At 39.4% G+C, this 20,815-nt stretch overlaps 1 protein-coding gene across 3 annotated transcripts in view; it reads left to right on the top strand.

Moving 5' to 3' along the window:
- The first annotated feature begins 6,588 nt into the window (after positions 1 to 6,588).
- NHSL1 (NHS like 1) overlaps positions 6,589 to 20,815 on the top strand; it is a 146,826-nt gene continuing 132,599 nt past the window's right edge. For all 3 annotated transcript variants that reach the window (XM_034418901.2, XM_034418899.3, XM_087882830.1), the window contains exon 1: positions 6,589 to 9,045. In XM_034418901.2, the coding sequence (XP_034274792.2) occupies positions 8,724 to 9,045 (322 nt within the window). In that variant the 5' untranslated portion in view covers positions 6,589 to 8,723. The remainder of the gene's footprint in view (positions 9,046 to 20,815) is intronic.

The following is a 20,815-nucleotide window of genomic DNA, read 5'->3' as shown; positions in this document are numbered from 1 at the left end:
GTTCCTGCAACTGCTCTTCATATTTTAGCCTCCAGTCCTCTAATCATCTTTGTTGCACTTCTCTGCACTCTTTCTAGAATGTCAACATCTTTTTTATATTATGGCGACCAAAACTGGATGCAGTATTCCAAGTGTGGTCTCACCAAAGCATTATAAAGTGGTACTAACACGTCAATTGCTCTTTTTCATAGCCTGAATTTTAGGCTTCCTTCACAGAAAGGTAATACTATAGTGACCAGTGATGTTACACCATTATCTTCCCCAAAGCAGTTTGGTGATAGTTTTTTGTCTGTCCCATATGTGGGAGCATGAAAATGCTCCTCCTTGTGCCCGCCTGGATAAAATCTGTCTCTATCCTTTTGGGCATGCACACACCAGAGCAACCCAATCCCACTCAGAAAAGTGGATGAAGTGTCACGCATAGAGAAAGGATGTCTTAGGTATGAAACCTACCTTGGCAACCTGTATTGGTGTAGAGCAGGTAAAACAGCAACTGAGGAAGGGAGGAAGGGAAAGGCAATAGCTGCAATTTGAGGGCACGGAACCACTTTTACATCGGTGGTTTGGCCTGAATTAATATGGTTCATCGCACAGTCAGCTAGAAGTTTAGATGAATTTGGCATTTTTGTTCACCTATCAAGTCCTTTCCAAGGACCTGGGATAGGCCGATGTTAAATATATCATGGTAGAAAATAAACTGTTCCGAGTAAAACTGCCTTTTGCCGTTGACTGATGGTGGATTTGGTCAATGCCAATAGTGTTAAAGTGGTGCTACAGATGTTTGGAGATTGCACTCAAAGCACCTATTACAATTGGCACTACCTTTGCTTTATTTTGCCACAGTTCTTCACAGTTGTCTTTGTATTTTGTTGTCTTCTCCGGTTCCTTCTTTTCTTTTCTGCTGTCTCCAGATACTGTCATGTCCACTATCCAGACTTTTTTCTTTCTTTCTCATTGACAATTGTTAAGTCTGGAGTGTTACGTGTTGGGTACCTATCTATTTGAATTCTAAAGCCCTGGAGAAATTTAGCTTCTTTATTTTTTATTACTTCCTCTATTTGATGGTCACACCATTTCCTGCTTGCGGACAAATGATACTTCTTGCAGATCTTCCAATGCACCTTTGTTGCTACTTTGTTATGCCGTTGTTTATAGGCAGTCTGTGCAAACTTCTTCCAGCCGAGGTGATCCACTGTTTCTTCAGCTTCTTCACAGAATTGATATTTGCAGGACTTCTTCTCAATTCTGGCTTTGTATGTATTTGTTCTTAAGGATCAATCTTGTACAATCCAAATTAGTCCCTCTGTCTCTTTCTTCAATTTTCCTGCTCTTAGCCATTACCAGGTCTCGTTGTTATATGCCTGCTATTACCGTATTTTTTGGAGTATAAGATGCACTTACACCCCCTAAAAGAGGCTGAAAATTTTGGTGCAACTTATACTCTGAATACTTTTCAAAGCTTTTTTTCAGTCCTAACAAGGCGCTAGCAAGTGATGGTTGCCTGCTTTTCTCATTGCTGCTCCCTCCAACGATCAGCTGTGCTTTAGAAGCTTTTTTTCAGCCCTAACGAGGCGCTAGCAAGTGACAGTCACCTGCTTTTCTCATTGCTTCTCTCTCTGATGATCAACTGTGCTTTAGAAGCTGCTTTTTATCCCCAACTAGGGGATAAAAAGCACGTGCAGTGCTCAAAACCAGAAAACAAATGTGCTGAAGCTGACCAGACTAAGGATGCTAGCCAGATGAATACCTGGTAGGCAGATTTTTTCCTCCCCAAAAACTAAGGTGCGTCTTATGTTCCGGTGCATCTTATACTCCGAAAAATATGGTACTTTATGTACTAGCCTTGTAATACTTTGTCTTGCCACTTCTCTTTTCTGTTCTTCCTTTGGTTTTTCTTGTAAACTAGTTTTGTCTTTTCAGTACTCAGTAAGTCATCATCCTATAGTAGGTTCATCTTCTTCACTGTGCTTCAGATATTCTTTGAATGCTTTTTTTTTTAACTGTCTGATGTACTTGCAACATTCCACACCCACTTATTTTCCTTGGCAAGTTGAGTCTATCAACATTGCTTTGTGGGTGAAGGGCATGATTCATTGTTATTGTTTTTTTCATCTTCTAATCCAGGGCTTTTAATTCTACTTGAATCCATTTCAATATTCCAACTGTGTATGACTGGAATTGACCAGGTGTTAATTGCCTTGATGGTATTTCCTCAACTCTGTTTGGATTTTAAGATCTTCTTCACTTTTATGATGTATTCACTTCTAACCTCCTTCTTGACTTCAGTGTGCTTAAAATCATCAGCTTGAAGGATGCCCGAGTGTTTGTAGTGTTTGTCTTTAACCAGACTCTTGATGTTATTTCTGAAGGGCATCTGGATTCATTCATTGTTTTCCTCTGTTGATGGTGAGGGTGGCACATTTGTCCAGTCCAAATAGATGTTCCAGTGAATCATTTTGGTGACTGTCTTATGTTGTTGTTTATAATCAGTTTGTGAAATCTTCTTGCACGAGTGATATACATGATCTACTGTTTGTTCTGCCTCTTTGTACAATCTGCAATTGGAATCATTTGCTGAGTTTTTAATTCTGAATAATAATAATAATAATAATCAACATTGAAAATAAACATTGAAAAACATTGAAGTAAAATGTGATGACAACTTTACATGGGCAGGGCTTAAGTTGGGAACCATCAAGAAAGAAATGGAAGATTTAATACTGGCTGCTCAATAACAAGCACTACAAACTAATGCCATGAAAGTGAAGACAAAAAAATCCACTGACAATCCAAACTGCCGACTTTGCAATGAGAAAGTCAAAACTGTTTCACATTTAATATGTGAATGCAGCAAAATTGCACAAACTGATTACAAAGCTAGACATGACCAAGCTGCTAAGTTAATCCACTGGTTATGTAAAAAATATGACTTACCTTTATCCAAAAAATCACGGGAGCATAAAGTGGAAAAAGTTATCGAAAATGAAAAGGTGAAAATTTTGTGGGACTTTCAAATACAGACAGATCGTCATTGGAACATAACGCGCCAGATATCACGGTTGTCGAGGGCCGAAGCGTACAGTTTATTGATATCGCTGTACCAGGAGACACCAGAGTCGAAGAAAAAGAACTGGAAAAAATCACAAAATATCACGACCTGGCCATCGAAATGACACGGCTATGGATGAAACACGTAACAGTGATACCCATTGTCATCAGGGCATTTGGTACCATGTCCAAGAATTTTATAAGATACATCAACAAATTGCAGCTTCCTGCAATAACACCAGTGGAACTGCAAAAAACTGCACTACTCGGAACATTTAGGACGCTGGCAGCAACCCATATCAACCATTAGCACCAGTCACTCGTATTTGTGACATATTTTTAAATGTTCAGTTGACTGAGTTTCATGTTTAATGAATAAAATAGGTAATTCTGCTCCTACCCCTCCCCTGCTTTTCCTTTTTCTCCCACCTCCCCTGATCCTCCTTTCTCCCTCTCCTCCTCCTCTTCCCTCCTCCTTCCTTCTCCCTCTTCCCTCCTTCTGCTTTTGGAATTTGGGTTGGAATCACTGAAAATATCAGGCAAATTGCTAGCCTGTTCTCAAAGACAGCAAGAATTGGCTGTCGTTGTCGTGACACCCCATGACTAGGACTAGCTTCACCAAGACATATGGCTACAAAATGTATTTCACAACAATTAACAATAAATTAGTGATGACTAAATGCCAGGAGGATATAAGAACAGTGTGTTCATTTTTCCACTTAATTTGCTATGAATATACTTTCTCATTAATCTATTTCTTTCTTATTAAATTAGTTTATTTTTAGTCACTTTAAATCAGCTATCTGTATCTCTCCCTCTGGTTTTAAATCTGCTATTTGAAGATTTTGGTGCTATAATTTATACATTGAGGAAGAACCCAGCACTAGATTATAGGAGAATAACGGATGCCATGTATTTATTTGATTGTTTACTATAGTGGTATGCTATCCATTCCCAGAGTTTTTAGGAGAGTAATATTTATTTATTTAAAGAATAGAAATGCCAAACAGGTACAAAAACAAAATCCATATAAATATACCAAAGATACTGCAGGCACTGCCTCTATTTATAAAGCTTTATCCTGTGGCAAAAGGAAAGGGGTTTTCCCCCCTAGTTTTTTGAAGCACAGGAGTGATAAAACCTACTGAGCCTTATGAAGGAGTTCCAGAGAATGGAGACGTTGATGGAAAAAGCTTGCTTCTGAAGTCTACCTCTGATGACAATTGCAAAGGGAGGAAGCCTGGAGATTGGCCCTACAATTCCTATTTGGACAAGGAGGTAAACGGCAGACAAGGTAGCCTCTGAAATAACCAAGACTGGAGCCAAGTAAGATCTTTGAGGCAATAACCAGCACTTTGAATCACACTCAGAGTCCCAATAGCAGCCAATGGAGCTTCACAAGCGAGCGGTGGAATGGGGTCATCCAAATATATCAGGGCATATCTGAGCTGATGCATTCTAGCTGTACCTGTTGAATGTTCTTCAAGGACAACCCATGTAGAATGCATTAGACCAGGGGTGTCAAACTCGATTTCATTGAGGGCTGCATCAGGGTTGTGTTTGATCTTGGGAGGCTGGGGTGGGCATGGCCAGGGTGGGTGTGGCCAGCTCAACGTCACTCCTGCAGGGTGCTTAGATCTGGCCCACGGGGCCACCCTGGAAACAGCAAAGGACTGGCCTGCAGTGCCTCTGCCAATGAAAATGGAGCTCCGTTTTTGCTAGGGGAGGGCTGCAGGAGGCTGTCGCAGCTGAAAACGGAGCTTGGGAGCCCATTTTCACTGGCAGAGCACTCGGGCCATCACAGGCACCCCCAACATGGGTGACGTCGAGCTGGCCATGTCCACCCTGGCCACGCCCACCCCAGCCTCCCAAGGTCAAACACAACTCTGATGTGGTCCTCAATGAAATCAAGTTTGACACCCCTGCTCTTGGGGCTCAGAATAAGCATTTTTCGAGCCTTCTGAAGTAATTTGGACGACACTATAACAGTTCAGTGATAATTTGCCAGCCACATAGTCATAAGACATCAATGGGAAGCAGCAAGCTGCCAATTTTATCCACTTTTTTAAAAAAGAGCCACGGTGGCGCAGCGGTTAGAGTGCAGTACTGCAGGCTACTTCTGCTGACTGTCAGCTGCCTGCAATTTGGCAGTTCAAATCTCACCATGCTCAAGGTTGAGTCGGCCTTCCATCCTTCCGAGGTGGGTAAAATGAGGACCCAAATTGTTGGGGGCAATATTCTGACTCTGTAAACCACTTAGAGAGGGCTGTAAAGCACTTTACTGTAAAAATTGTTTTTTAAAAAATCAGTGCGTGTTCTAGAAGATCAGAAGAGAGAGGGAATCTTTTCAATTGTACTGTTGCAAAACTTTGGTACCTTTGTACTGGGAATTGGTGGCAGTTTGATGCTGCTACCCTAAATTTCCAGCAGTGTAGGCATGATGTCTGAGGCTGTGCAAGGCCTTTGAGTTCCCTAGCTCTGCTCTACTAATTATCTATGACCCCTAGGCCCTAATGTAATGCTGGTGTATGCCGGAGCATCTAATTCAACTATAATGACCATCTGAGCCATTATCCAGGAAGAACATGATTACCTGACATATATAATTGAAACTTACATATGGTTGGATAAAATGACAGGTGTATTTTTTTCCATGTGTATTCACTGGTTATTAAGTGTAGCACTAAGCTTGAACTGAATGTCCTTTATAAAGATTCCTTCTTCATGGTCAGATGTTCTAAGTAAAAAACACCTGGTTTTGAATTTCTAAACTCAAGATTGGGCAGAGATTCTGATATCTTCTCTGTAGCCTGCCTGAAGTATGGAAGGTAGACATGCATACACATGTTTGCAGAAATACCTAAAGTAGTAACAGAGGTTTTTAGTGATTACAGCTAAAGTATACCAATGTCTTTTTCTTTTGTGTGTGCCTGTTGCTTATAACTGTATTTCATGACATTGAGAAACATAGCCAGAATGCAGAAAATCCTTGTAATTTAATAAGTACTAATATAGTAATAGGAAAAATAGGAATAGAAAATATTAAGCATGATTAATTGAGGAGTGAGCCAACATAATTCTAGGCAACACAAGAGATTCAAGTATTTTTATGAATGTGTTTTTACCTCCAGAAGATATGAGCAAACTAATTTTTTAAGAACCATAGTTCCATTTCTCGGGTGGTGCAATGGTTAGAATGCAGTATTGCAGGGTAACTCTGCCCACATCCAGGAGTTCAGTCCTGACTGGCTCAAGGTTGATTCAACCTTCCATCCTTTTGAAGTCAGTAAAATGAGGACCTAGATTTTGGGAGGCAATATGCTGACTTTGTAAACTTTCCAGAGAATGCTATAAAGCCCTATGGGACAGTATATAAGTTTAAGTGCTATTGCTATTGCTGTTGCTATGTCTGCTATGTAGATACTTGTTTTCCTTCCAAGTGTATCTGCTAGATGGTCTCAAGATTCAAAGAGGTGTTACTTAAAATGCCCCTATTTTCAGCAAGCTAAGAAATAATACCCTGTTTCCCCCAAAATAAGACATCCCCTGATAATAAGCCCAATCGGGCTTTTGAACGCATGGCAATAAGGCCAAGAGCTTATTTCAGGGTTAAAAAAAAAAATAAGACAGGGTCTTATTTTCAGGCAAATACTAATATGGTTAGTATTTATTTATTTATAAAATTTATTGGCCACTTATCTTACCACAAGGTAACTCTGGATGAGTTAGTATACATCTAACTCCTTAGAGATACTCCCCAAACTTCAAGATTTATGGGGAAAACTTATCAATGAATAATGTAAGAAGTTCTGCCTATATAGTTTGCCATGTATGGCCATCAGTCCAAATGAGCATGATGTGACATACATGACAGATACTAGAATGTCACCTGAATAGGAGATCAAAACAGATATCAATATTGTCTCTCCTGGACACAAAATAGACAATTTGCCTCCTGGGGTTCTAGTGCTATGGAAAAAAGCCTTTTCTCTTGACTAGAAATGCAGATAAATGAAAGAGCCACTATGCATGACTGCAGTCAACTATGGAAGTTCATCAGGTGGTCTTGGACATTTTCTCTAAACTCAAACTACCTCACAGGGTTGTTTTGCAAAGCATAATACGAGGGAGTCCTGGATGCTCTGCCTTCCATTCCTGATTGAAAAGTGGGCTATAAAAACAATAAGTAAATGCATGTTGCAAGAAAAAAGATCAGGGAATCCACCCTTAAAACTGCCACAGCCATGCCATTAGGGGTTCAGTCCATTTTACCAAAAGGTCCAAGAAAAGTCCAGTTCCACATTTATACAGGTAGTCCTCGACTTACAGTTCATTTAGTGACCGTTCAAAGTTATGACGGCACCGAAAAAAGTGAGTTATGACCATTTTTTTCAAACTTACAACCTTTGTAGCATCCCTATGATCATGTGATCAAAATTCAGATGCTTGGCAACCAATTCATACTTACGACCCTTATTGTGTCCCAAGGTCATGTGATCACCTTTTGCAACCTTGGAGAAGACAGATTCACTTAACAACGATGTTACTAACTTCTCAACTGCAATGACTCGCTTAACAACTGTGGCAAGGAAGGTCGTAAAACAGGGCAAAACTCACTTAACAAATGTTTCATTTAACAATTTGTGGTCGCAAATCGAGGACTACCTGTACTCTTTCTCTCCTACCCTTGGCCTAAGATCTCTTCTGTGAAAAAAGGACCAGCGTTTGAGCCCTAAAGGACAAGGCCGAGGCTTTTCCTGGGCCCTTAAAATGACCGAAAAGATGGCAGCTAAGAGTGCCAGAGGAGAAAGTTCATTTTGAGAGAAAGAATCCTTAAAAGATTCCTCGGGAGAGCCGAGGACTGAGCCAAGGCTGAGGTTCGCTGACCTCCAGCGGCAGAAAGAGTTAAAGGGAAGGCGGGGAGGAGAGAGAGAGAGAAAGGCGCTCCACCTTTCGGCTGGCTGGGGGGCAAGGAGTAACTCGGGCTGGGAGAGCCACAGGTAGGCGGCGGCCTGGATTTGTTGTTATTGGGTTGCTTAAAGAAAGCTCTCGCGCCAGGTTTCTGCTGAGACGGATCGTCTTGCGCTCCCCTTTCCCCGCCTCGTCGGTTTCCCAGGGTGGAAGAGCGGCTGCTTCGGGAAAGCAAGAAGAGAGGGATCCCAGGTGAACCCAGCGCCTTCGGGGGGGGGTGGGAGAGTCGGCCGAGCAGATCCCTTTTCTTCCAGCCCGCTTCCTCGCTGACTTCCACCAACATCGGCTCTCTCTCTGTCTCCCACTCCGGTTTTTCCGTTCGGAGCTGCCCGGCAGCGGCGGCTCAAAAGCTCTGCTGGATTCCTGCTCCCCGGCACGCTCCGCTCTTTGCAGCGCCTTTCGGGGCTAAGCGGAGGCTGGGCGGGCGGACGAGCCAACTCTTCCCAACAACGCTCGCTTCGGCGCAATGTACCTGTGGCGATTCCCCTGCGGGCCCTGGGCTAACGGGGCTTACGGCCACGCCAGCTCTGCGCTCCGGCCTTTTTAATAACGACAGCGCGAGAAGGAGAAAGGAAAAACAAAAAACAATACAAAACTCGGTTGGAAAAGCTCGGCCTTCTTTCGGGGGGCGCAGGGGGTGAGCCGGCAGCGCCTTTGGGTTGGATGCCTGTTGCTTTCCGTCCGGCGAAGCGGAAGCCCGAACGATGCCTTTCCCTCTGAGGACCGTGGCTCCCCTCCAGCTCTGCCGCTTGGAAGAGGGCGCTGCCGCCCTTCCGAGGGACAAAGAAGGGCACGCCAGGCGGAGCGGCGCGGGGCTCCTCTTCGACTCTTTGGAAGAAGTCTGCTCCCGCTCGCTGGTCTCCCTCCTCTGGCAGCTCTCGGACCTTTCCCGCTGGGCCAGCGACATCTTCGGCGGGATCCAGAGCGAAGCCGACAGCTTAGGGCGCCGGAGCGTCCGGCTCCGCTGCCGGTTGGAGTCCCTCAGGGCTCTCGCCGGTTGCCTGGACCATCGTAAAGTCAAAGTCCGTAAGTCTCTGTGGCTGCAATTTGGCGGGCGAGCTCGATGGACTTGTTGTGGGCTGCAGGGCTGCAGGGCCACTCTCTGCTACTGTGTGTGTGTGTGTGTGTGTGTGTGTGTGTGCCGTGCGGGAGAGAATAAGGGAGATTATTTGGGTCGGTGGAAGTGTTGGAAGTTTGCATGGGTCCCTCTGCTTCTCCGTGGGACCCACGGAAGACACACACACACACACCCCACTCGCGAGTGAAAACGGGGCCGTCTCCTCTTCCCGTCCAAGTCGGAGCTAGTTCTGGGGACTCAGAGGCTGATGGTTCTGAGCGGATTTTGCCTGAAAGGGTTTAGCGGTTATTGCAAATAGTTACAGGCTCCACGGGTTGGGTCACATTGTTTGAAATGCTGCTTTGCCTCTCCCCAAACAGGGATCCTGAAAGAGTCCAATTGCTCCAAAACAAAAGCAAAACAAAAGATTTCTTCCTTCTCTAGGTAGGGCTTGGGTAAACCATTTGGCCCACTTAGGAACCCTCGGTGACAGTGCGCCAGGCATGTATTTGGCGTGGCTGTGTGCTGAAATACAGATGTGCGTCCATCAGTTGGGATTATTTCCTTCTGGATCGCATGCCTGAGATTCCAAGAGGGTGTGAAGCAGGCTTGGGATTAGGTCCCAAAACTGTAAAAAAAAAGTTTTCTGAAGATAAGAGAAAATCTTCCACATCTGGGTTTCTTTGTGCATGTTTTTATAAACAGGACAGTAAACAGGGAAAAAATGGAAGGGAGCTTAAGTTGGAAAAAAAATATATTTCTGATACACTCTGAAAGACTTCTTTACAATGTCATTAATTAACTTCTCTTATGGCAATGGAAACATGGGATTGTCTGATCAAATTTGTTCAAGTGAAAGCTATTTTGATAATACTAAACTCTGGGAATGGTCTCTTCCATGAGTCCCTTGATTAACTGAAGTTTGTATATTACACTTTTTTTTTTTTGGGAAAAAAATGCATAGAAGTTTATAGAAGCCCCAATGACCAATAAAAGTAATTCAAACGGAGAATGAGTTTGAATCACACTGATATGACACCTGAATGATCAAACCCTCATTGAAGAGGTGTTGAAACTTGGTAAACTTTCAAAAGCAAGTTTTAATTCAATCTTTTTTCTTCTGAACAACATTGTTTCTATATCCAAACTGGTTTTTTTTTATGGATTTCACTTTAGTATTGGATGCACAGATTCTACCTTCAGGATGAAAAAGCTTTTATTAACTTCATTTAATTTGGAAAAAAAAGGACACTCTTGCTATACTGTAGATGTTATCAGAGTCATGTTGTTCCACAAAGACATAAAGCCAACACCCATGGTTTGGTAATACAGTGATTAGGGTGTACCAAACTATTACAGAGGTGTCTCCTACTAAGGAAAGTTGTATAATAGCCTTTAAATGCTGCTGCAGAATATGTGAATTCCTAGTAAGGTCTAGGGCAGTGTTTCTCAACCTTGGAAGCTTGAAGATGGGTGGACTTCAACTCCCAGAATCCTCCAGCCAGCAGCGCTGGCTGGGGGATTCTGGGAATTGAAGTCCACCCATCTTCAAGCTACCAAGGTTGAGAAACACTGGTCTAAGGGAAGTGTTCATGAGGGGTCCTTGGTACTCTATGAGCGTGGTTGTTTTCTTACAAACGTTTCATTACCTAAACTAGGTAACATCATCAGTGCTACTACGTTTGCAAGAAAACAACCAAGCTCAGAGAGTACCGAGGAGCCCTCATTTCAACCCTGAGCTACAGATATTATTCTTTATTGTTTATTTATGAGCATATATTGAGATAAAAAATTGACACTTTTGGGGAAACCTTTTTGAATGATAAGATAGGGGTTGGCATCCTTTGTGGTAGCAGCTATATCTGCTGTTGGCAAATTAGCCTAGCATCTGGTGCCTGTTTTTTGGAGAGTAGCAGAAGTCTGGTCTCCTGAGCCTTTAAAGCTAATTTGCTCTTACTGATTTCATCAGGACGGGATGTCATTGGTTAGTTACCTTTTACATAATAATCTGCTGTTTATTTTATCCTTTGAAAATTGGAATCCACTTCGACAACTGTTCAAAGTGGGATAAGAATATTCGGTAAAGAATGAAATACATCTTTCTTTAAAATGTCCTTGCCTGAAAAATGTGAAAGGTTTTTTTTTTCTTAGAAGGGAATTCTATAACTTTTGCTGAGTTATGTGACAGTATACTTTTCCTTCATTTTCCCATGGATAAGATAATGCTAGTCTGGTATCTTTGATCAACCTCAAAGTATTTTAAAGTTAGACAAAGGCGTCTAATCCTTAAGGTTATCTTTCTGGGGAGAATACTGAATCAACAATGCACAAAAGTGATTTGACTTCACCTTTCACTGGAGTACTAATAACCCAATTCCTGAGAGTAAGCTCTAGTGAATACAAGATATTTAATTTCACTTTATGCTTATGAAAGCATTGCTTTAACACTTTCCATTTTATTATATTCCATCTGTCTAAACATGGAAGGGCTTTACTTTTTGCACAATATGTTCCCTTTTATTCACCCCCGCTGTCCAATTTAATTTTTACTTACAATCTGTTCTAATAAAGTAACTTGTTTTTATTTATAGTATGTGTACAGTTTATTCAGAGATCCAAGGCTAAAAAAATTGCTGTCACATGATCTGTTCATTCTGAATTAAAAGACTTTCATGTAAATATTATACAAATAATACTGAAATTCAACTTTAGGCATTGGGAATCTACCTTTGACTGTTTAAATGAATGAAAGCAAAGCCAGAGGAGGCATGCTTCCTTCCTACTTTCTTTTCCCTATCCCAGGCCCTCTCGTTGAAGGTTCAGAAGCATGTTATGATTTTCCCTCTGTAAACTACATACATCCTTTTCCCAGAAACTTTGTTAATTCTTGCATGGAGTGTTTGGAATTTCCTGCTGGCTCTCTGCAGTGAAATATTTTTCCGACCTCTCCTCTTTTTCAGTTTTGCAGTTTGTCCCACTCTGCACAAAACAAGGCTTATAATGTGTGATGTACAGACAATTCAGCAGAGTAGAGAAGCTTGTTTGTCAGCATTTCTGATGGGTATCAGTTTTCAGCTTTCATTTGGCACATTAGCCTTAGGAGAGTAATTGGGGTTCTTGTTTGCTTACACTAACCTTTTTGTTTCAATTCATATTTTTTTTCTTAAAAATAAAACCCTTTTAAAATTCTGTTCACAATAGATGGTTCTATAGATTTGATTTTTATAACATAATTATTTTCTTATAATTTTCAATATCTAAAGCTTATTCTTTAACACTACGCTCTATTTAGATTGGATTGTAAATAGTGTTTGTAAAAAAAATTAGGCCACAGAACCAATTAATTAAAAATATTTCCCTTGAACCTCTGATCAAGAAGCATAATTTTAGTAGTGGAAGACTGCATGAACTTTTGGTTCAGGTTTTGCCCTTGATCTCTCATGGAACATCATCAAATTCTTATAGCATTCTACAGTTTTCAGGAACATACTGGTAATTCAGGGGTGAAATGCTACCGGTTTGGACCGGTTCAGCCAAACCGGTAGCGATGGTGGCTGATGGTTCGGAGAACCGGTAGTGATGGCAGCGCGAGGCTCCGCCCACCCACCCGGTCGTCATTCTTTCTGGTTTTAACCAGAAAGTAACCTGTTTTTTACCCTCTGCGCATGCACAGAAATGTTTGTGCATGCGCAGAGGGTCCACACGCACATATGACATGCACACACGCAAGCGGAGTGAGTGTGCGTGCGCGGTGTATACATTTCCAAACTGGTAGGAAGGTAAGTGATTTCACCCCTACGGTAATTCAAATAATCCTGCATTGGGTAATCAATGTCTTTAGCTGAGTTTGTGCTGATTGTTGCATTTTAAGTTTCATGATAATATACAAGAAAAAATAAGCAACCACCTTAGCATATTAAGATGAAGTATTAATTCATGCACATAGTTTAAAATGAGTAAATAATTTGTGCATATAATTCAAAGAAGAAAAAAGAATTTACATTGTGCTAATTTATTTAATTTTGCTTTGTTTGCCCTCTTGATTACTTAGCAAAAATAATTTCTGTAAAATTCTTCCTTATTGTCAAATTGGGCTTGCTAGGGGTTTTGTGTTTTTTTTTTCTTTAATGGTTGAAGTGTAAGTCCTGTTTTCCCCCTTCCATTCATTGTATCAGAGAGTGCCTGGACAAATCCCTGCAGTTTTCTTGGCAATATTTTTCAGAAGTGGTTTGCCATTCCCTTCTTCCTAGGGCTGAACGAAAATGACCACTGCAAGTCATCCAGTTTGCTTTGTGCCTAAGATGGACTGGAACTCACTATCTCCCAGTTCCTAGCCTGATACCTTAACAACTACATTAAACTGACCTTTAGTATAAGTCCTGGACCACAAAGGATATTTGGAAATATAATATTTTCGGGAATTATGAAACCACTGAGATTTTTTCCCAGTTTTTTCAGAGGCAATGTTGGGAATATTTGAAATGTATGCAGTATTTCTTTTAATGTTATCCTTAGTGATCTGAGTTCTCTTTGCTGTTTTAAGAACATTCAATGCAATATGCGTAATTTTGCTCATACAAATATAAAGTTTGTCATAATTTTTATATGCAAAAATATACACTAGTCACATAATAATTTTGTCTACTAACTGAATTTACTTTAATATATTTGGAAATTTTCAATTTGGTGTCCCTTAATGCTGCTTCTGTCCTTTGAAATTAGATCAAGGCAAATCTACCAACCTCTAAAAGGAAAAAAACAGCAACAGGCCTGTTTTCAGGCACTGAACATTCCTTCCTTCCTTCCTTCCTTCCTTCCTTCCTTCCTTCCTTCCTTCCTTCTTTCCTTCCTTCCTTCCTTCCTTCCTTCCTTCCTTCCTTCCTTCCTCCCTCCCTCCCTCCCTCCCTCCCTCCCTCCCTCCCTCCGTGGCACTTGTAACAGAACTGCCTCCTGTCTTCTCATTTAAGAGTCATATTGCATACAGGAATTATATTGCTCTGTTACTCTGAATAAAAAGATCCAGGAAAAAGCACTTTGCATTATGGAGTTTCAAATAGGTGCTACATACTTACTATTACATACTTTGAAGCATCTTTTAATCTTTGAATCTCAAGCACAACATAGTCATAATAAAATATCTTTGGAATATAAATATAAAGGATAGCAATATAAGAGCACCCTGTTTTATTGCATCCATAATGCCAAACAAAACATCACATTTGAATTTTTTCATCTTTTCCAATTTTTTTTCAACTTTTGAAATTTGCAAGCTTTTTATTATTTTTTTCTGCATGCCTTTATATCTCCATATATATCTAATAGCTTCAAACTGCTATGCTATACAAAGTCATTTTGAATCGTAAACCTGGAGCAAAATTTTGCAAAATTTAATTTACAGCGTGTACCATCAGTGAAGGAAGTATATGTATTTACCTTATTTCAGGTAAAATATCTTAGAAATGCCTTTAGAAATAAAAATGAATACATCCACATATATATATTATTTGATCTTGGGGATCTTTTTCATGGTTGAGAAATGGAAATTGAAATTGTCGACATTGCTGAAATCCAGTTCACACCACATAGGACATAGCAGTCATGGTTAGAAAAATTTATAATCAGGACACTTATATATATGCTAGCATTTAACATTCTATCTGTTTATTCAGAGGACTTAAAAGAGAAGATTGTTTGCATTTTTTCTTAAGAATAATGAATAATGAGTTTTAATTCCCTTTCAGTAAGGAATGAAATCTACAAAAAAATACCACATGAACTGAGAATTTAAATATTTTTTTTAAAAAATCTCTCTTTCCTGAAAGCTTTGCAAGCCACTGTTTAACTAAAGCAGCATAGAAATTATAGCAATAAACAAAAATAAAATCAAAATGAAATGTTTTTCCTTGTATTTGAAGCTTGGAAACCTAGCAATTTGCTGCATGCTAGGTAAGACAATGTGCTTCTTCTGGACTTGTAGAAAGACTGTATGGTTTTGGTCAAAGTTAATGGTTTTACTTTTTGATTCCCTCAATGCACAGTTTTATAAAAATGTTATAGATAATGTGGAAGAGTTTCTTGTAGAAATTGCTAATTCCTTTCCCATTTATTCTTGTGATTCATACAGTTGGGTGATTGCAGTTCATGTCTTCTCCACAGCTCTCCAATGTTAGGAAGGAAATACTGTGCAATGCAACTTGTGACTGTTTTTGTTTTGTTTGGGGTCAGCTGTTTCCGTGGGGGAACATCTCATTTGGCTCATTCACCTCCTGCTGCAACAAAGAAAAATACTGTGAAAGGGCTTTCCTGTGTATTAAAAAAAGAACCATATGAATGGAAGAATCTTCCATCCTTCACAACACTTCCTGTCTTGAAAGAATTTGTTTATAAAACATTTATTCAATATTGTAGTCACTTCTATGGTATATATAATACTGCAGGATTGTTCTAGCAGCTTTCCTTTTCTTTGGTACCTATGCTTTTCCACAGTCTTGCTCAGTTTTCTGAAGAAACATTGCCTTTCTTGTTAAGAGGATGCCTGAACCATTGAAGTTTTTTAGTCCCTAGATAAGAAAGCGAAAACAGCCTAATTTGATTTGCAGGACAGTTTCAGCTGTTTTATTCTTAAATAGTTAAACGTCTAGGTTCTACCCCTCAAAATCTATAGCTTGGATCAATTTTTTTTTCTCCCTTCTCTTTATCACAAAATTACATGAAAAAATTCAAATTTCATTCAATACTTTATCGCAAGACTATTGCAATACTAGAAACAAAGGTACACTGGAATTACTAAGTCGCATCCATAATTTTGTAATTTAACAGTAAAGGTAAAGGTTCCCATGCACATGCCTGCTGGTCGTTTCCAGCTCTAGGGGTGGTGCTCATCTCCCTTTCTAAGCCGAAGAGCCAGCACTGTTCGACAACGTTTCCATGGACATGTGGCCAGCATGACTAAATGCCAAAGGCGCATGAAGTGCTGTTACCTTCCCACCAAAGTGGTCCCTATTTTTCTACTTGCATTTTTTATGTGCTTTTGAACTGCTAGGTTGGCAGAAGCTGTGACAAGTAATGGGAGCTCACTCCGTTATGCAGTGCTAGGGATTCAAACCGCTGAAACTTCTAATAGACAAGCTCAGTGTCATAGCCCCTAATTTAACAGAGAATAATAAAAACCAAGAATTTGTTTCAGAAGTTTAGCCTTTGCAGTATTAATGACATACTTTATAAGAAGTAAAAAAAAAAATGCAGAAGGATTCATGAAAACATGAACCCTTTACAACCTTAAATGCACAAATCTTTGCTGTGTTAAAGCCAAATCTATCTGAATAAGCATGAATTTTCACATAAATAATTTTTGTCTAAAACTCGATTTTGTGTGTGTGTATGATATAGACAAGTTTCCTTGTAATAAAAATGTATCCTGTTATTATCTAATAATTATCTAATGTTATTATCTAATAATCTTCAAAAGAGTAGCTACATTGAAAGAACAGTTAGCAATGACCAGATATAGCTGCAAGAAATCTGCCTTAGATTTGGCCAATAATCTGTGATTTATGTTCAGATCTGGCATGACTTTGAAAGAACTCTTTGATTTTTTTTTAAAGCAAATAATACCAACTGGGAGATAAGAAAAATAAAAAGCAATTAACATATTTCCTCTTCTGCAATCCTGGAAAAAATACTATTCTGAAGCTTGGGTCTGTTTTAATGTGCGCAAGTTCCCTATTACAGTCATTGATTAAACTCTGTGCCTATTATAGTAATCACAATAATTTAATCTTGTCGCAAAGCCAATTGCAGTTTTATAAGCCTGTTTGTTACATACAAAAATGCATTTAAACCCCCTTGCGGTATATGATTTATTATTTATTTAAAACATTTTGTTTTAAAAGCAATTCCTTTTAAAAGTCACTCTAACAGGTATTTGACATTTTATACCAATCGTAGTATCCCCTTGCACACAGGGATATACTGTAGAACTGAAATCTGTGTACTGCTTAATCTATGTACTGTCGTCTGTGCATCAATTTTGCATTTCCAATAACTAATATATAAAGTTTTCAGAGAAGAAAATCTAAATATTTTGAGCTTGAAACCAAAGGTACTATTAAAAGTCATTCCTTTATTTTATATTTGGTCAGTGAATATTAAATTAATTAGATGGTATAAAAAGTGTGTGACATTTTTGGCTGCTGTTGGCAAACCAGATGACTAATTATAGCATTAATTAATGGGTGTAGGACTGTGGACTTGCAAGGCAGGCATAACAGGTATGGTTTTATTTTCTGCCATGTCTTACTTGGGGAACGGATTAATTTCAAATGATAATGCTGTGTTTCTTAAAATTAGTAGTATTATACAATAGTATGGTCCTTAAAGAAGGGACACGGTGGCGCAGTGGCTAAGACACTGAGCTTCTCGATTGAAAGGTTGGCAGTTCAGCGGTTCAAATCCCTAGTGCCGCCTAATAGGGTGAGCTCCCGTTACTTGTCCTAGCTTCTGCCAACCTAGCAGTTCGAAAGCATATAAAAAATGCAAGTAGAAAAATAGGGACCACCTTTGGTGGGAAGGTAACAGTGTTCCATGGTAACAGTCATGCTGGCCACATGACCACGGAGACGTCTTCGGACAGTGCTGGCTCTTTGGCTTTGAAACGGAGATGAGCACCGCCCCCTAGAGTCGGGAACGACTAGCACATACGTGCGAGAGGAAACTTTATCTTTACCTTTTATGGTACTTAAATGTAATCTGATGCATGAAGAAATTGGCTATAGTGACAAATATCCTTATTTCAGTCACTTTTAGTTTATTTTTGGCCACAGAGAAATGTTTTTACACAATCAAATGCAGGAATGGATATATTTTGCTCCCTGAAATTCCAGTATGGTGTGGAATGCCAGTATGCGGTCATCTTATATCATATTCCTGGTCTCATTTGAAAGAAAGGAAATGGAATAGATATGGCCATATGAAGGCATACTATACAGTAGTGCAGTGGGAAAAAATAATTCTCCCAAATAATCTTCCCAAATTACTAATTAAAAAGTAATTTAATATACCTTTTCCAGCTAAAATTTAAGCAGGAAGAAACTATCTGCCCCACGTTTAAAGGTAAATTACATGGATAAAAACATATAGTTCTCATTGTTCCTCCTGTTTTAAAATATGCTATCACCTTAGGTCCTTCAGTTACTGACTTTTTATGTATTGCAAGACTCATAGCTGCCAAGTGTATGAAGTTGCATGTAGTTATGTAACTATTTGTGTAGTTGTAGAAATGGCACCTGCATTTAAAGTATATGGTAAACTGTCCAGAGTCTCTGGGAGTTGGCAGAGAAATAAATTTAATAATAATGATATTGAAAATGAATATTCAGACTTAATCATGTGTAGTATAATCATTGAATTTAATTAACTAAAGTTATTCTTAATTTTTGTTGATGTCAGTGCTTCTGTTCTATATATAAATAAATCTGGATCCACCACTGACTATAAAAATAATTGTCTTCAGCTAGAAAAAAATCCTCTTAATTTCTGATACTTACAATTTATTTTGCGCAAAAATATTATGTTGTTGAACTATTTCTGTGTTATAATTTGGCATCTCCACCCTTTCCAGCATAGATTAACAGCAGCCTTGGTAATAGGCATTTAATTATTCATTTTTTATATCTTCAATTATAGCCAGCGTGCAATAATGACTCAGGGCAGCTTACAACATTTGTTTAGAGAAGGTTCATAAGACTTTGAGAAAGTGATTCTGTACTTTCTTTCAGATTATTGATTTATAGTGAAAAAAAATGCTCAAAAGTCTGTTGTCTATGGAAATCCTCAGTCATCCAGGTCATGGTTGTCCCAAAGGAGGCAACTGGAATTTCTGGACTTTCTTTAAAGATGTTTTGCTTCTCATTCAAGAAGCTTCTTCAGCTCTGACTGGATGATAGGGAACAGAAAGTTCAGTTGCCTCTTTAAAAAGCACTTTTGGGTCAAAAGTCTGTTTGTATTCTTTTCAATTTATTGAAAATCATATTATTGTATGATGAAGGAAATTTAAAATAGACCGATGATCATTTGAACCTAGTGAGAAAACTCAGTTCTTGTCTTGTTTAACTCTTACAGAGATAGCAATAGCAATAGCACTTAGATTTGTATATCACTTCACAGTTATTTACAGCACTCTAAGAGGATTACAGAGTCAGTATATGTCCCCCCCATCAATAATCTGGGCCGTCATTTTACTGATCTTGGAAGGCTGGAAAGCTGAGTTAACCTACAGAAATACCTATTCTATTTCATTTTGGGGGAAGCAATATTATATAAAGTGCAGAAAGGATTAAGATAGTAAGCCAAAGAAATTAAAGTTATGAAAAACAAAAATAAAAGGAAAATTTGCATTTCTGCCTTGGCAAATGGTCCTCTTCTAATATTCCTGTACATTGCCCTTTGTTATTTAAAATTCTCATCTTGATCCTATCCAGCTCCAGCAATGACTGGGATCTTCAGCTTCCTCTTGACCCATTCACTCTTCCTTCATTTATTTTGAGGTTGAGGATCAAGTGTGAGACTTGAGCCTCAATCATTATTTCCAGAAGATTTAGTCAACTCAGCACAATTCTTTTGTACTAGTCACCACTTTTGTATTCAAACACATCCATTCACCACTCATTCCATCCCATTGAGCTAATTTGTATGTTTCTCCAGACATTAACTACCTTCACTTCCATGCAAAGTGTGGGCAAAAATATGTTATTTTACACCCCTACTTTGTCTTTTAACAAATATTCATTAATCTTTATCAATTGCATTGTTAAGTTGGGCGAGTGAGGAGACAGGAGACAGGTCTGTGTGAACAACAGCTCTTTATTTCACAGTGACAAATCCAGCAACGAACCCAGTTGACAGCTCCCTTTATATAGTTTCTTGGCCAGGGTGCTGGCCAATCAACATTGAGGGTTTTCCCGCTAAATTTTCCCTCCAAAAGTGAATACATAACATGCATGTTATCCATTACTTTTCTATCTGCATTTATGCATCTCTTTACTTCCCAGATGGCCCGGTCATTTTCTTTGCACTGTCTTCTGATTGCCTGCATCCATTCAAATTATCTGACAGAATAACAGTTTGGGTGAATTGAAGCATCCACATAGTAATATAGTATTAATTTAATTATTTGATATACATGCCATCTTTATTTGTAAAATTCAAGTTGACATTTATAATGCTCCCTCCTTCTATTTTCATAACAGCAGTGAGATGTGGTAGGCTAAGAGAAAGTGGCAAGCCCAAAGCCAGGAGAGCACTGTGGTCTCCTGCAGGTATACCCTACCTGCCTTAGCTTACAGTACTTGTGTCATTTCCCTTCCAGGGCTAAGGTGTTTAGCTTTGGCACATTTTGATCAAAGAGCAAGCCCAATTTTACTTCAAGCATATTCATACTGTTTTATGCAAAGTAGGATCGCTAATCTAAAAAACTCCTTGCGAACCAGTATATTTACATTGTACCATCTTGGAGATTCATGCAATGTTTTGGCAGTCTTCATTCTTCATATTTGGGGACGCAGTGGCTCAGTGGCTAAGACGTTGAGCTTGTTGATCAGAAGGTTGGCAGTTCAGCGGTTCGAATTCCTAGAACCGCGTAACGGACTGAGCTCCTGTTACTTGTCCCAGCTTCTGCCAACCTAGCAGTTCGAAAGCACGTAAAAAATGCAAGTAGAAAAATACTGTAGGGACCACTTTGGT

Source organism: Pantherophis guttatus, chromosome 1 (genome assembly GCF_059756535.1).
Source record: "Pantherophis guttatus breed Tessera chromosome 1, ASM5975653v1, whole genome shotgun sequence".
Classification (NCBI taxonomy): domain Eukaryota; kingdom Metazoa; phylum Chordata; class Lepidosauria; order Squamata; family Colubridae; genus Pantherophis; species Pantherophis guttatus.
This window is presented reverse-complemented; position numbering and strand designations above follow the sequence as displayed.